This window comes from Bos mutus, chromosome 2 (assembly GCF_027580195.1).
Source record: "Bos mutus isolate GX-2022 chromosome 2, NWIPB_WYAK_1.1, whole genome shotgun sequence".
NCBI classification, from domain to species: domain Eukaryota; kingdom Metazoa; phylum Chordata; class Mammalia; order Artiodactyla; family Bovidae; genus Bos; species Bos mutus.
In genome coordinates, this window is record NC_091618.1 from 77,259,491 (window position 1) to 77,273,189 (window position 13,699).

General features: G+C 36.0%; 1 protein-coding gene across 3 annotated transcripts in view; it reads left to right on the forward strand.

The window, feature by feature from the left end:
- Positions 1 to 13,699, forward strand: part of SPOPL (speckle type BTB/POZ protein like) — a 52,958-nt gene that overhangs the window by 16,209 nt on the left and 23,050 nt on the right. For 2 of the 3 annotated variants that reach the window (XM_070389832.1, XM_070389828.1), the window contains exon 2: positions 12,918 to 13,077. The exons of the other annotated variant lie outside the window; for it this stretch is intronic. In XM_070389832.1, the coding sequence (XP_070245933.1) occupies positions 13,074 to 13,077 (4 nt within the window). In that variant the 5' untranslated portion in view covers positions 12,918 to 13,073. The remainder of the gene's footprint in view (positions 1 to 12,917; positions 13,078 to 13,699) is intronic. 3 annotated transcript variants of the gene reach the window in all.

Below are 13,699 nucleotides of genomic sequence, written 5' to 3' on the forward strand. Positions count from 1 at the left end.
ATGAATTGAAAAACCATAGTATTTGCAATTAAGAATCCTGGATTCAATTTCTGAGTTACTTTTTTGGGTTTTGTTTGTTTTGTTTTGTTTTTTAACTCTGTTATTTTAGATCATATTACTTCTCTTTGTCAGTTTCTCTGTAGAAGTAGCTACTTCATTTAGTTGTTTAAAGGATCGAATGAGATAATATGTGTAAGAATAAAATTCTAAACTATGAAGTAAAACCTTATGGATTACTATACTAATAACTACATTTGATTAATTCTGTATGTGAGGCATTGGTTATGAAAGTGTTTGGGTAGTAGCTAAGAAATTATTCATTTTGCTGAAGAAAATGGTATGGGAATAAACTTAAGTGTTTGGTTAGTAAATGTTTTACAGAAGTGGCAATTAAGGTGGGCAGATTAAAACACTGTTGGTGCTTAAAGAAGAGATATGGTTAACTTATCTATTGTTTGTTCATTGAGATAGCTTCTCTCGAATTTGAGAAAAAAGTGCTGTTATAGTTTATAAATTAGAGCCCTGATAAAGGTTTTACCTGAAGGGACTTGGGAGGTCTAGTTCATATCATGTCTTCGTTCCTTGTTTCCTCCACTTGTGCTCACTGTGGAGCACAAGTCAGTGATTGCGGAGGGGCTGAGAGAAATAGACTATAAAGGAACAAATGAATGAGTAAAAACAAAAAAAATAATAGGTTAGTGGTCTTGCAGCTTGCCATACTGAGTTGTCTCCTGACTGCTAGTTTTGCCCTTTTTTGGTTCACCACAGTTTATATATCACTATAATTTAAAATCTTATTTCATGAAGTTTAATGAACATAGTTATAAAGTGCCATGCTAAGCATTTAAATAAGGCTGATTTTTTAAAATCCCAATACTGTCTATAAGATTTCTGGAAATAACCTCATTTTAAAAAGTGAAATTATATGCTTCATATATTTTTAAGGGAATATGGCCGTTAATACAGATCTATCTAGGCTTCTAATTTTCTTATTGTGCCTTGTATCTAAGTTATTTACATAAGTAATAAGAAAACAAATGAGCTTGTAGCAACTAGCATGACATACATATCTAGTTATTTTTAAATGATGATTTTTTTTGAATGATTGCCAAAGATCCAGAGTGTCCTTAATATATAATGCTACAGGAAAAGCAATCAGGTTTTGAAGTGATTGGTAGTTTATTTTTTCCCCAAGAAGGTCATTGATTTGCCCTGTGAGGAGATCATGTAGTGATACCAAGTACCTCTTGGTCTACAGTGTATGAGTCTTCCTTTATAAGCTTACGATAAAACTGGATCACATTTAGTGATTCTTGCCCTGAATGCTTTGTTTAGCCAAAAGCTCAGTTCTGTGCAAGAGCATATGTGATCTGAAGCCAAAAGGGACTAGGGGTAGAATCCAGATCTCTCAACACAGACTCCAGGGCTTTTTTCCATTTTTACCTTTATTAAGATAAGCTATAGTGTGTCTCTGTTGAGAAATGTTAAATGATTTTTACTTTTACTCCTTTAAAAAAAAATGTTAAAACAACAGAAATGTAGTGATTTTTGTGGGATTACAGTGTGTGCACACAGGGATTCCTCTCTGTTTTATTTTTTTTTTTTTAAGGAGAACTTTGGTGTTGAATGATAAGGCAACAGTAAGCAGAGGTTTTAAATTCCTGTTTGTGTACAAACCTTCCCCAGCAAGTATTAATGACTTTAGGACTTATCAAATAGAGAAAGAGTTGGTCTTAAAAAGTCTATTTTGTCTGTTCTAATTAAGTTTCCATATATGTATACTTAAAATTTCTTCCTTACTATTGGTGTTAGAGGATGTTATAGATTTCAAAAGAGGTGCCATAACACTGAAATAAAACCGTGGGACAAAGAAGTTGAAAAATAGCCTAGTCTCTCAGAATAACACCTAGGTAGAATATTGAAGTCTGTGAAGACTGAGTCATAAGTGGAGGACAAATGGATAGCTGCAGCAGTGATGATGAGATGAATGTATTATTGGTATTAATAGCTTTCTAGTCTAATCCTCACACTAGAAATGTGGTCCTCAGTGTGAAATTCCTAGATCAGCACCATCAGCACTACCTGAGACTTGTTAGAAATGTAAATTCTGGGGCCTGACCCAGACCCACTAGACCATTAACCCTGGGATTGGGGCTCAATAATCTGCTTTAACAAGCCTTCCAGGTGATTCTCATGCACAATTAAATTTGAGAATCACTGCCCTAGAGAAATATAAAGCTGTGAGTCTACCATTTGTAATTATGTAAGAGGCTGAAACTACTTATTTGGACCATATCAAGTTACAGATAGTCTGCTTTTGATTTACAGAAACTTCAAATTACCAAATTCTAAAGAAAAGTCACCTTTTATTTTGGGCAGAGAGTTCAGACTGTAAACAATTACTTCACTTAGGCCTCTGTTAATAGCCAAAATAGGAAAAAGTTAAAGGCCCAGGTAAAGTAGACTATGGGGCTTTCCTGGTAGTTCAGATGGTAAAGAATCTGCCTGCAATGCAGGAGACCTGGGATTTGATCCTTGGGTCGAGAAGATCCCCTGGGGAGAAGGAAATGGCTGCCCACTCCAGTGTTCTTGCCTGGAAAACTCCATAGACAGAGCCTGGCAGGCTACAGTCCATGGGGTCACAAAGAATCAGACATGACTGAGCAACTAACACAACAACAACAAAGTAGACTATAAAGTAAAAGGAAGTATTTGCTCAACCCCTGTGGTGGGGAAAGGCGGGGAGTAAGGCCCTGTGGAATTTCATCATCGTTAGCTGTAACTCCTGGAGGCCAAAACCCTCCTCCTGCTCTCCCCAGCTCTTTCCTCTTATGTAGGAGTATATATAATCAGGAGGAAAGAAGGGTCTTTCCACCCTTAGCCAGCTTTTTTTTTCTCTCTCGAGGTTTCAGAATATTTCCATTGCAGTATCCTTTATCACCCCCTGTTCTTGTTCCCCAAAGACTTTTACCAGTACCTGTGTCTAGGTGTGATGCCACTGAGTCTAATCACTCTCCTTAGAGTCACAGTTGTTTCTGTTTCAAAGAGAAGCCTTTCTCTCTGTGTTATATACACTCTAGTGAACTTTAGTAAACTTGAAATAAACTGGTTTAAGTGAATTATAGCTACAAGATGGCTATTCTCTTTTTGCATCTAGGTTTGACTTAGCTATTCCATTAATTCCTCAGACCATTTAATTAGTCCCTTCCTTAATTTTAAAAAATAGATTCTAGGCCTTGCACTGCAGAAATGAAAAGAAAAACCTTCATGGAGATCATAGTTTAGGTAAATACAAAACTGTGCACCTAAATCTCAGTCATAAAAGACAGTAAATGACGGGGGTACGTGATAAAGGTGGTAGGTATATTTAATGTGAACTGACTATGACAAAATGTGGTCCACTGGAGAAGGGAATGGCAAACCACTTCAGTATTCTTCCTTTGAGAACACCATGAACAGTATGAAAAGGCAAAAAGATAGGACACTGAAAGATGAACTCCCCGGGTCACTAAGTGCCCAATATGCTACTGAAGATCAGTGGAGAAATAACTCCAGAAAGAATGAAGAGATGGAGCCAAAGCAAAAACAACACCCAGTTGTGGATATGACTAGTAATGGAAGCAAGGTCCCATGCTGTGAAGAGCAATATTGCACAGGAACCTGGAATGTCAGGTCCATGAATCAAGGCAAATTGGAAGTGGTCAAACAGGAGATGGCAAGAGTGAATGTTGACATTCTAGGAATAAAAGCAAACTAAAATGGACTAGAATGGGTGAATTTAACTCAGATGACCATTATATCTACTACTGTGGGCAGGAATCCCTTAGAAGAAATGGAGTAGCCATCATAGTCAACAAAAGGGCCTGAAATGCAGTACTTGGATGCAGTCTCAAAAACAACAGAATGATCTCTGTTCGTTTCTAAGGCAAACTATTCAATATCACAGTAATCCAAGTCTATGCCCTGACCAATAATGCTGAAGAAGCTGAAGTTGAACGGTTCTATGAAGACCTACAAGACCTTTTAGAACTAACACCCAAAAAAGATGTCCTTTTCATTATAGGGGACTGGAATGCAAAAGCAGGAAGTCAAGAAACACCTGGAGTAACAGGCAAATTTGGCCTTGGAGTACAGAATGAAGCAGGGCAAAGGCTAATAGAGTTTTGCCAAGAGAATGCACTGGTCATAGCAAACACCCTCTTCCAACAACACAAGAGAAGACTACACATGTATATCACCAGATGGTCAACACCGAAATCAGGTGGATTATACTCTTTGCAGCCAAAGATGGAGAAGCTCTATACAGTCAGCAAAAAACAAGACCAGGAGCTGACTGTGGCTGAGATCATGAATTCCTTATTGCCAAATTCAGACATAAATTGAAGGAAGTAGGGAAAACCACTAGACCATTCAGGTATGACCTAAATCAAATCCCTTATGATTATACAGTGGAAGTGAGAAATAGATTTAAGGGACTAGATCTGATAGAGTGCCTGATGAACTATGGATGGAGGTTCGTGACATTGTACAGGAGACAATGATCAAGGCTGTCTCCTAAGAAAAAGAAATGCAAAAAAGCAAAATGGCTGTCTGAGGAGGCCTTACAAATAGCTATGAAAAGAAGAAAAGCCAGAAGCAAAGAAGAAAAGGAAAGATATAACCATTTGAATGCAGAGTTCCAAAGAATAGCAAGGAGAGATAAGAAAGCCTTCCGCAGTGATCAAAGCAAAGAAATAGAGGAAAACAATAGAATGAGAAAGACGAGATCTCTTCAAGAAAATTAGAGATACCAAGGGAACATTTCATGCAAAGATGGGCTCAAAAAAGGACGAAAATCGTATGGACCTAACAGAAGCCGAATATGTTATGAAGAGGTGGCAGGAATACACAGAAGACCTTTACAAAAAAGATCTTCACAACCCAGATAATCACGATGGTGTGATCATTCACCTAGAGCCAGACATCCTGGAATGTGAAGTCAAGTGGCCTTAGAAAGCATCACTATGAACAAAGCTAATGGAGGTGATGGAATTCCAACTGAGCTATTTCAAATCCTGAAAGATGATGCTGTGAAAGTGCTGCACTCAATATGCCAGCAAATTTGGAAAACTCAGCAGTGGCCACAGGACTGGAAAAGGTCAGTTTTCATTCCAATCCCAAAGAAAGACAATGCCAAAAAATGTTCAAATTACTGCACAGTTGCACTCATCTCACATGCTAGTAAAGTAATGCTCAAAATTCTCCAAGCTAGGCTTCAGCAATATGTGAAGTGTGAACTTCCAGATGTTCAAGCTGATTTTAGAAAAGGCAGAGGAACCAGACATCAAATTGCCAACATCTACTGGATCATCGAAAAAGCACAAGCATTCCAGAAAAACATCTATTTCTGCTTTATTGACTATGCCAAAGCTTTTGACTGTGTGGATCACCACAAACAATGGAAAATTCAGAAAGAGATGGGAATACCAGACCACCTTACCTGCCTCCTGAGAAATCTGTATGCTGTTCAGGAAGCAACAGTTAGAACTGGACATGGAACAACAGACGGGTTCCAAATAGGGAAAGGGATATGTCAAGGCTGTATATTGTCACCCTGCTTATTTAACTTCTATGCAGAGTACATCATGAGAAACGCTGGGCTGGCTGAAGCACAAGCTGAAATCAAGATTGCCAGGAGAAATATCAATAACCTAATATATGCAGATGACACCATCGTTATGGTAGAAAGTGAAGAAGAATCAAAGAGCCTCTTGATTGAAGTGAAAGAGGAGAGTGAAAAAGTTGGCTTAAAGCTCAACATTCAAAAAACTAAGATCATGGCATCTGGCCCCAGCACTTCATGGCAAATAGATGGGGAAACAGTGGCAGACTTTATTTTTTGGGCTCCAGAATCACTACAGATGGTGACTGCATCCATGAAATTAAAAGATGCCTACTCCTTGGAAGAAAAGTTATGACCAACCTAGACAGCATATTAAAAAGAAGAGACGTTACTTTGTCAACAAAGGTCCACCTAGTCAAGGCTATGGTTTTTCTAGTAGTCATGTATGTATGTGAGAGTTGGACCATAAAGAAAGCTGAGTGCTTAAGAATTGATGCTTTTGAACTATGGTGCTGGAGAAGACGCTTGGAGTCCCTTGGACTGCAGGGAGTCCAGCCAGTCTATCCTGAAGAAAATCAGTCCTGAATATTCATTTGAAGGACTGATGTTGAAGCTGAAACTCCAATAGTTTGGCCATCTGTTGTGAAGAGCTGACTCATTTGTAATGACCCTGATGCTGGGAAATATTGAAGGCAGGAGGAGAAGGGAATAATGACAGAGGATGAGATGGTTGGATGGCATCACTTACTCAATGGACATGAGTTTGAGTAAACTCCAGGAGTTGGTGATGGACAGCAAGGCCTGGCGTACTGCAGTCCATGGGGTCGCAAAGAGTAGTACACAACTGAACTGAACTGACTGGCAAACCAATTTCAGTTTTCTAAATGGGTTGCTGCTGCTAAGTTGCTTCAGTCGTGTCGGACTCTCTGCGACCCCATAGACGACAGCCCACCAGGCTTCCCCGTCCCTGGGATTCTCCAGGCAAGAACACGGGAGTGGGTTGCCATTCTAAATGCGCATATCATGTTAAATACTCCCCCCCGAACCAAGCTTATAATACTTCTTAAAAGTAAGTGTCATGATTATATTGAGGTTCATTTTACATTAAGAGTAAAAAGAATAGGAAGCTACCTTCCCACTCCCAGTTCTACTTCCCACTGTTTTTCTATAACTGTAATTTCTCTTACTTTATTTACAGGCCAGTTCTAAAACTTTTAAACCCAGATATTTATAATGTGATAATATAAATATTTACTATAGAACAAAGTTGAATGGCCTCACAGAATGAAATGAAATCCTGTGTACAATGGAAAATTTTCTAAATATCAAATTATAGTGGATTCTTCTAGTTTTTTTTGGTTTTTTTTTTCAGTTTCTTTCTCTTCCAAGACCTATTCAGTTCTATTGTCTTTTCAGTCCCATGATTTTTTTCTTTAGATTCCTTTTTCATTTGGTTAGCGCTGTGGTCTTCAAAAGAAGCATCCACGTAAAGGGATTTCACAAGATCATTTTAGGGGGTGTCAGAATATATTAATAATTAAATTATTTGATTTTATCTGATTATTTTTAATTCTGTATGCTTTGTATATATGTTAGTATAATAGTATGTTAATTTGTAAATAGACATGTGTGCTGAGGGCATATGTTTTTTTTTTTTTTACTCATCAAGTCATGTCATACAAAAATGTTTAGAGTTCATTGAGTAATTTTCAAAATAGAACGGCAAACTTCAAGTATTTGCTATCTGAAAATGTGCTTTATTCAGCTTGCAAATGAGGGCTACACTTCATTGCAGTGGCTTCTCTTGTCCCAGAGCACAGGCTCTAGGCACATGCGCTCACTGGTTGTAGTTTGCAAGCCCTAGAGCATGGCCTTAGTAGTTACGGCACACAGGCATTTGCCATGCATCATGTGGAATCCTCTCAGACCAGGGATCAAACCTAATTTCCCTGCTTTGACAGATGGATTCTTAACCACTGGATCACCAGGGAAGCCCTATTTCTGTTACCCCTTGAGGAACACCTGTTAGGTCTCCTTTTGGAATATTGTATCTTTTCTATCTGATCTCCAGCTTCCTAACTTCTCTTATTTCCTATATTCTTTGCATTTTTAGTTTGTCTATTCAAGAATAATTTTTATCAAGAGTAGTTTCCGTCATTTTATTGTTTATCTTGCCCATTGAATATTTTATCATTTACATTTTTAATTAACAAGAATTATTTTCTGACCATTTTTTCAAAGACGCTTATATTATTTCCGTCTCCTAAATTGTCTCCATTTCTACCATTGTTATTTTGTTCTGTTTTACATTTTTGGACTGTTTCCCAAATGTCTGTTGTGATTTTTCTCCTTTAGTTTCTCTGCTAATCTTTTCTTATCTAATTGATTTTTCTGCTAATTTGTCCCTGTTTATCTACCTTGAACTAGTCAAAATTTCTGATATACCAATATCATCCTTATTTTCCAGTCCTGTTATGACTTCATTGTTTTGTTAAAATGTGTTTTCATCTCATTGGAATGTTGGGAAATAAGAGAGACAGCTAAGTGTGCTCACTTCACTGCCTTGAACTGTGCACTGTTTTCAGGGTTCCATTTTGGCTATAGTATGTGATCCAGATGTCTAGAAATTAGAAAGTTGATAAGGCCATTTATCTATCATATGAGTTTGGAGGACAGTATGAATTACCTTTGCTTTGTCTTTTCATTTCTTTGGTTTTGTGTGTGTGTGTGTGTTTTCTGTTAGTAACATGCTGGAAAGATTGTCTTTAAGAATTTAGTGTAAGCTTAGGCTTGAATGTAGCCTAGGCAGGCATTGCCAAATTTTAGCGTTATAATCCTGGGCAAATTACGTAAACCTTTTTGTACTCTATTTTACTCGCCCGTAACATTGGCAGAAACAGTGATTACCCTTCTCATAGAGTTATTTTGGGAGTCAAATTAGACAAATACTTAAGCCTGGCATATATCAAGAAAAAGCCTCTACAAAATATTTATTCTTGATATTATTAGATTGCTTTCTATTCAGGAAAAAGTTACACATTTTAGATAGCCCTTTCTACAAAGTGGGCTAATGAAGTGGATTATTATGAAATAAATTTTCACAATGATTCTCTGTATAATACTGAAAATGCATTTGCAGAGAAAACTTCCTCTGATCCATGAGCTATTCCCTCTTAGTAAGTACCTACTGGAATAATAGTAGGATCTTTACATGATTAGGCTCGTAGGGAGCTAATAATTAAACACTCAACTAATTGTATCATTTTTCTGTGTGTATACTTCTGTAAAGGTATAATAAAAATGTATATTATTCTGGTCTTCTTGACTGTGTTCATAATTCCACTTCCTTCCCCACTCTCAAACTCTTTAAGTTGTCCCAAAACCCAGCTTCTTCTTGTGACTTAAATGAATCCCCTTTATCATTGACTTACCTGTTTTCTAAACTACAAACCTTGATATCACCCATAATTCCTCAAAACCTTATCATTTATACCTCTGCTCTTCTGACTTCTTAAATCTTAAGTTAGTTTTGCCTGTTTAAAGCTTAGAATGGATTTATACAGCATGTTTGACTCTTTGGCTTAACTTTAGGAGATTCGTGAGATTCATTCAGCCTGCATGTTGTAATAGATCATTCTCATTGCTGTATATTTCACTATATGAATGTACCACAGTTTATCCATTCTATTACTTATGAACATTTGGGTGGTTTTCAGCTTTTGGCAGTCACAAGTGCTTTATTGCTTTGTCTGTATTTATACCTAAGGCCAATCTATAAGCTGTCTTGTACATATATTTTGAAGAACATGTGAGTGTATGCTTTTGACGGTGTACCTAGGAGTGGAATTGATGGGTTTCAAGGTATTTAGTTATTTAGCTTTAATAGATATTGCAGTTTTCCAAAGTAGCCACTAAGTAAAAATAGGACTATTTATGATTTTTTCTTTCACATTGTATGTCAGTTTTAGAAAGTGATGTTCTTCAGGTGATTTTCTCATTTTATTTAAATTATCAACTAAGTTGGTAGTTAAGTTGATGTAACATTTTCATGATATCTTCATTATCTTTTAGAGCATTATTTTTAGTGTTGAAAATTTGGTTCTGTCTCTTCTGATGGTTAGTCTAACTAAAGCTGTCAATGTTACTACTTTTTTCTAAGAGCCAGCTTTTGGCTTTGTATTTTTTTCTCTTGTACATTTTTTTCCAAGTCACTGGTTCCTGTTCATACCTCTGTTATTCATTCTACAGTCTTTGGGTTTTTACTTATTTTTTTGTAGCTTTTTTAGATAGAACCTTAAATCATTGATTTTCAGCCTGCCTTTTCTGATATGTGCACAAAAGGTATAAATTTCCTGAGTATTATAGCTACATCTTTAAAAAGTTTGGACATTCCTTATCTTTAATATTCAGTTCAAACTGTTTTTTAATTCTCATTGTGATTTCTTTCTTCACCCATACATTTAGAAAAGTTTCTTTAATTTTTGGAGATACAGGTATTTTCTGGTTATCTTTGCCTTATTGATTTTTAACTTAATCTCACAGCAATTAAGGTTTATACTCTGAATGATTTCAGTGACCAGTATTTGCAAGATTTTCTTTATCCTGCAGTAATATGGTCAGTTTTGGTAAATATTTCCTATGCTATTGAAAGTAAATTTCATTCTTTTGCTTTTGGGTATTACGTCTTGCTCCTTGCCTCTTGCCTTTTTCCGTTCCTTCCACCCTTCATAAATACATATAAATATATGTATATATGGAAGGGACAGAAAATGTATATACATATACATTCATATATGTATATATGAATACATATATGTATGTTTGCATATTTATATATGTCATTAAGATTGTTCTTTCAGAAGTGAATTAAAGTCTCCCACTGTGATTATTTTTGAATCAATCATACTGCATACAGACAATTTAGAATTGTTTTCATGATTGACCTTTTTTCACGTTTTATTTTCCTCTTTATGTTCCCTAATGCTTCTTGCTTTAAAATCTCTTTTATCTGATCCTAATATAGCTGTACCTGATGTAAGTTATATATTTTCTCTTTCTTTTTAACCTAGATCTTTTTATACACTTATACAGGCACAACTTTTATTGCATTTTACTTTATTGTGTTTCACAGATAATGTGGGGTTTTTTGGTGTTTTTTTTTGGTTTTGTTGTTTTTACAAATTGAAGGTTCATGGCAACCTGGTTTTGACAGATGACTGTTAGCATTTTTAGCAAGAAAATATTTTTAATTAATGTATGGACATTTTTTTTTAACAGAATACTACTGCACACTTAGTAAGCTACAGTATAGTATAAACATAACTTAGATGCACTGGAAAAGAAAAAAGTTCTGTCAGTCACTTGTGTTATTCACTTTATTGCAGTGGTCTAGAACCCACAATATCTATGAGGGATGCCTATATTGAAGTCTTCTCCAAACAGCAAATACAGTTGACTCCTGAACAAAATGAAGATTAGGGGCACCAACCTCCTAAGCAATTGAAAATTCTCATGTAACTTTATAGTCAGCCCTCCATATGTAGTTCCTTCATATCTATGGTTCTGAATCTGAGGCAAAGCTACTATACACTGTGGCTAGACTCAGCAAATATTCTTAGGAAAAAAGTATCTGTAGACTTGTTGGCTTGGCTTCAGATTATTCCCTCTTCTCTGGAATCTTGGGACCCTCTGTTCTGGTTGCTTGAGTAGCTCTTAACTCCCTCTAAATAGATAGTTACTTTATTTTTATCCAGGTTTTTCTGCTACATAGCATAACTTAGTTCTCTTGCAAGCTTTTTCGTTATACTCAGAGGTAGAAGACCCCATGATAGCCTCTAAGTACTTTTTGTATACATTAAATTATCTTGGTTATTACCAGTCTTAACCACCACTGCCTAAATTATCTTCAGCTGTCACCTGTGAAGTTTTCCTTGCTCTGTGTCTGTTCTAGTAATCACATTATGCTAAGTGTAAGTACTTCACCTCATTGGGAAATGAGGTACTATAAACTTTTAATAGGTAAAAGAAAGAACCAGTATCTGTAAGATTACAGAATTCATGACAAAGCAATGATTCACATCGGTCTTAGAATAGAACTCTTGCTATTAAAATCTCTGCTATAGTTGTGGTCTTCTATAATTTGTTTGCTTCCTTTAGAACCCAGCTCAGGGACCACATCCTCCTGTCCTGAAGGTGCTCCATTATTACTCTTTACCTTCCTCTATCATATTACCATATTGAAAGTAATCACACATGTACCTGTCTCTCCTACTGTATTATAGTCTTCTCCAAAACAAGGACTGCATGTTATTCATCTTTGTAGTACTTCCAAGTTCAACAACTAATTCCATTAGTCTGGAAGCTTGATAGCTAACACACGTAGGAATACTACACAGTTGTTGAAAATGACTCTCTTGAGGGTTTTTAAAAATAATCCTAATAAACTAAAGTACTTTATTCTCTAATAGTGGCTAATTTAGTCTCCATAGTTATAGAAGAGACTAATTTCATGTGACTTGCTTTGTGATAAGTGCTTTATTGTGGTGGTATGGAACTGAATCCTTAATATCTTGAGCTATGCCTATGTATGCTAGTTAAAGTGAGGTCCTTAAAGGCATATTCTTATCTTTTCCCATAGTTGTTAATACTTGTCTCAAGATAAATTTCTAGGATGAATCTGACCAAAAAAAATTTCCCTTGATATTAGCTATAAAATTGTCCTAGAAAAGATTTGCCAGTAACATTTATATGCTTCCCTGTAGTTTTCCTGGCTGTATGAATTAATAGTTTAAAAGAATCTTGGACTATACTGTAGTGAAAAATGGTATGGGTTTTTTTTTTATACTCTACTGATTACAAATGAATTACAAATTATAAATTCAACTCTCCCTCCCACCCTGCTTTTAGCTATTTTCCTGCAAATTGCTTCTTCATTTTTTCCTGAATTTTTTTTGAAATAATTCTTGGTTGACAACCATCTAATTGGTTCTCATGGACATCAAATAACACATAGGCATTTTTATACTTTTAAAATTAGTAGCTTATTAGTAGTATCATTTCCTTTCCTTTTTTCCAGAAATTTTACCATTAAAAAATGAGAAAGGAGGTTATTAAAATGTTACATATATTCCCACAAGAAATGTATGAGAGTGCCTATCCTTAAACTCTAACCATTTTTTTTTTTTTTTGGATTATTACGATAATGCTGGGTTAAAACATGGCTTCTTAATTTAGTTTTAATTTATACTACTATAATTATGAGTGAAGTTCTTTTTCTGTGAATTAATTTGTATTCTTTTTTCTTTCTAATTTTTAGGAAATCATTAAATATTAGGGAAATTACCCCCTTTTTGTGCTCTATACATTGCAAATACTTTTGTTGGTTTGTTGATTTCAAGATTGGTCATGGTGGCTTATTAGCTTGCTTCAGAATCACTGGCAAAAGTATTGACTAGGATCGGGCTCTTTTCACATGGGTAAGTCAATAATCATTGCCCTTTTGGTACATTTATTAACTATGAGTTTTCTTAGAAATATCCAACTCATATTTCTGCTCCTGTTTCTACCTTCAGCCCAGTAGACGACAGTGGTAGTTTTACTAGAATGGGGCTAGCCAGGAAAATCAGAGCTTTGCTGCCGGATGAGGTGGACTTGATCTGGGGCCAGGAGGGGGTGGGAAGACCATGGCTTTGGCAACTGAAAGTAGCAAACTTGGTTTAAAAGAAAGGGGACAAACCAGGTCAAAAAAAAAAAAGAATGAAAAGCCAAACAGGTATCAGCAGCAACTGCACAATATGGTAGAGATAGATACTGCAGTGAAGTCCTAGCAAGTTACTAAGAAGAAAACAGCCATGCATAGAAAAAATAAATCATTATGCAGAGTTGCTGCAGTCCAGCTTTAAGCCAAGTATTATGAGATATGCAAAGAAATGGGAAACCATGATACATATTCAGGGAAAAAAGCAGAAGCCAGACATAAAACTACATATTGTACAATTCTGTTTACATGGAATTTCTAGATAACATATAACTATGGGGAGCACATTAGTGGTTCCCTAAATTTGGGGGTGGGAAGGACTTTTGGGGATACTGAAAGTA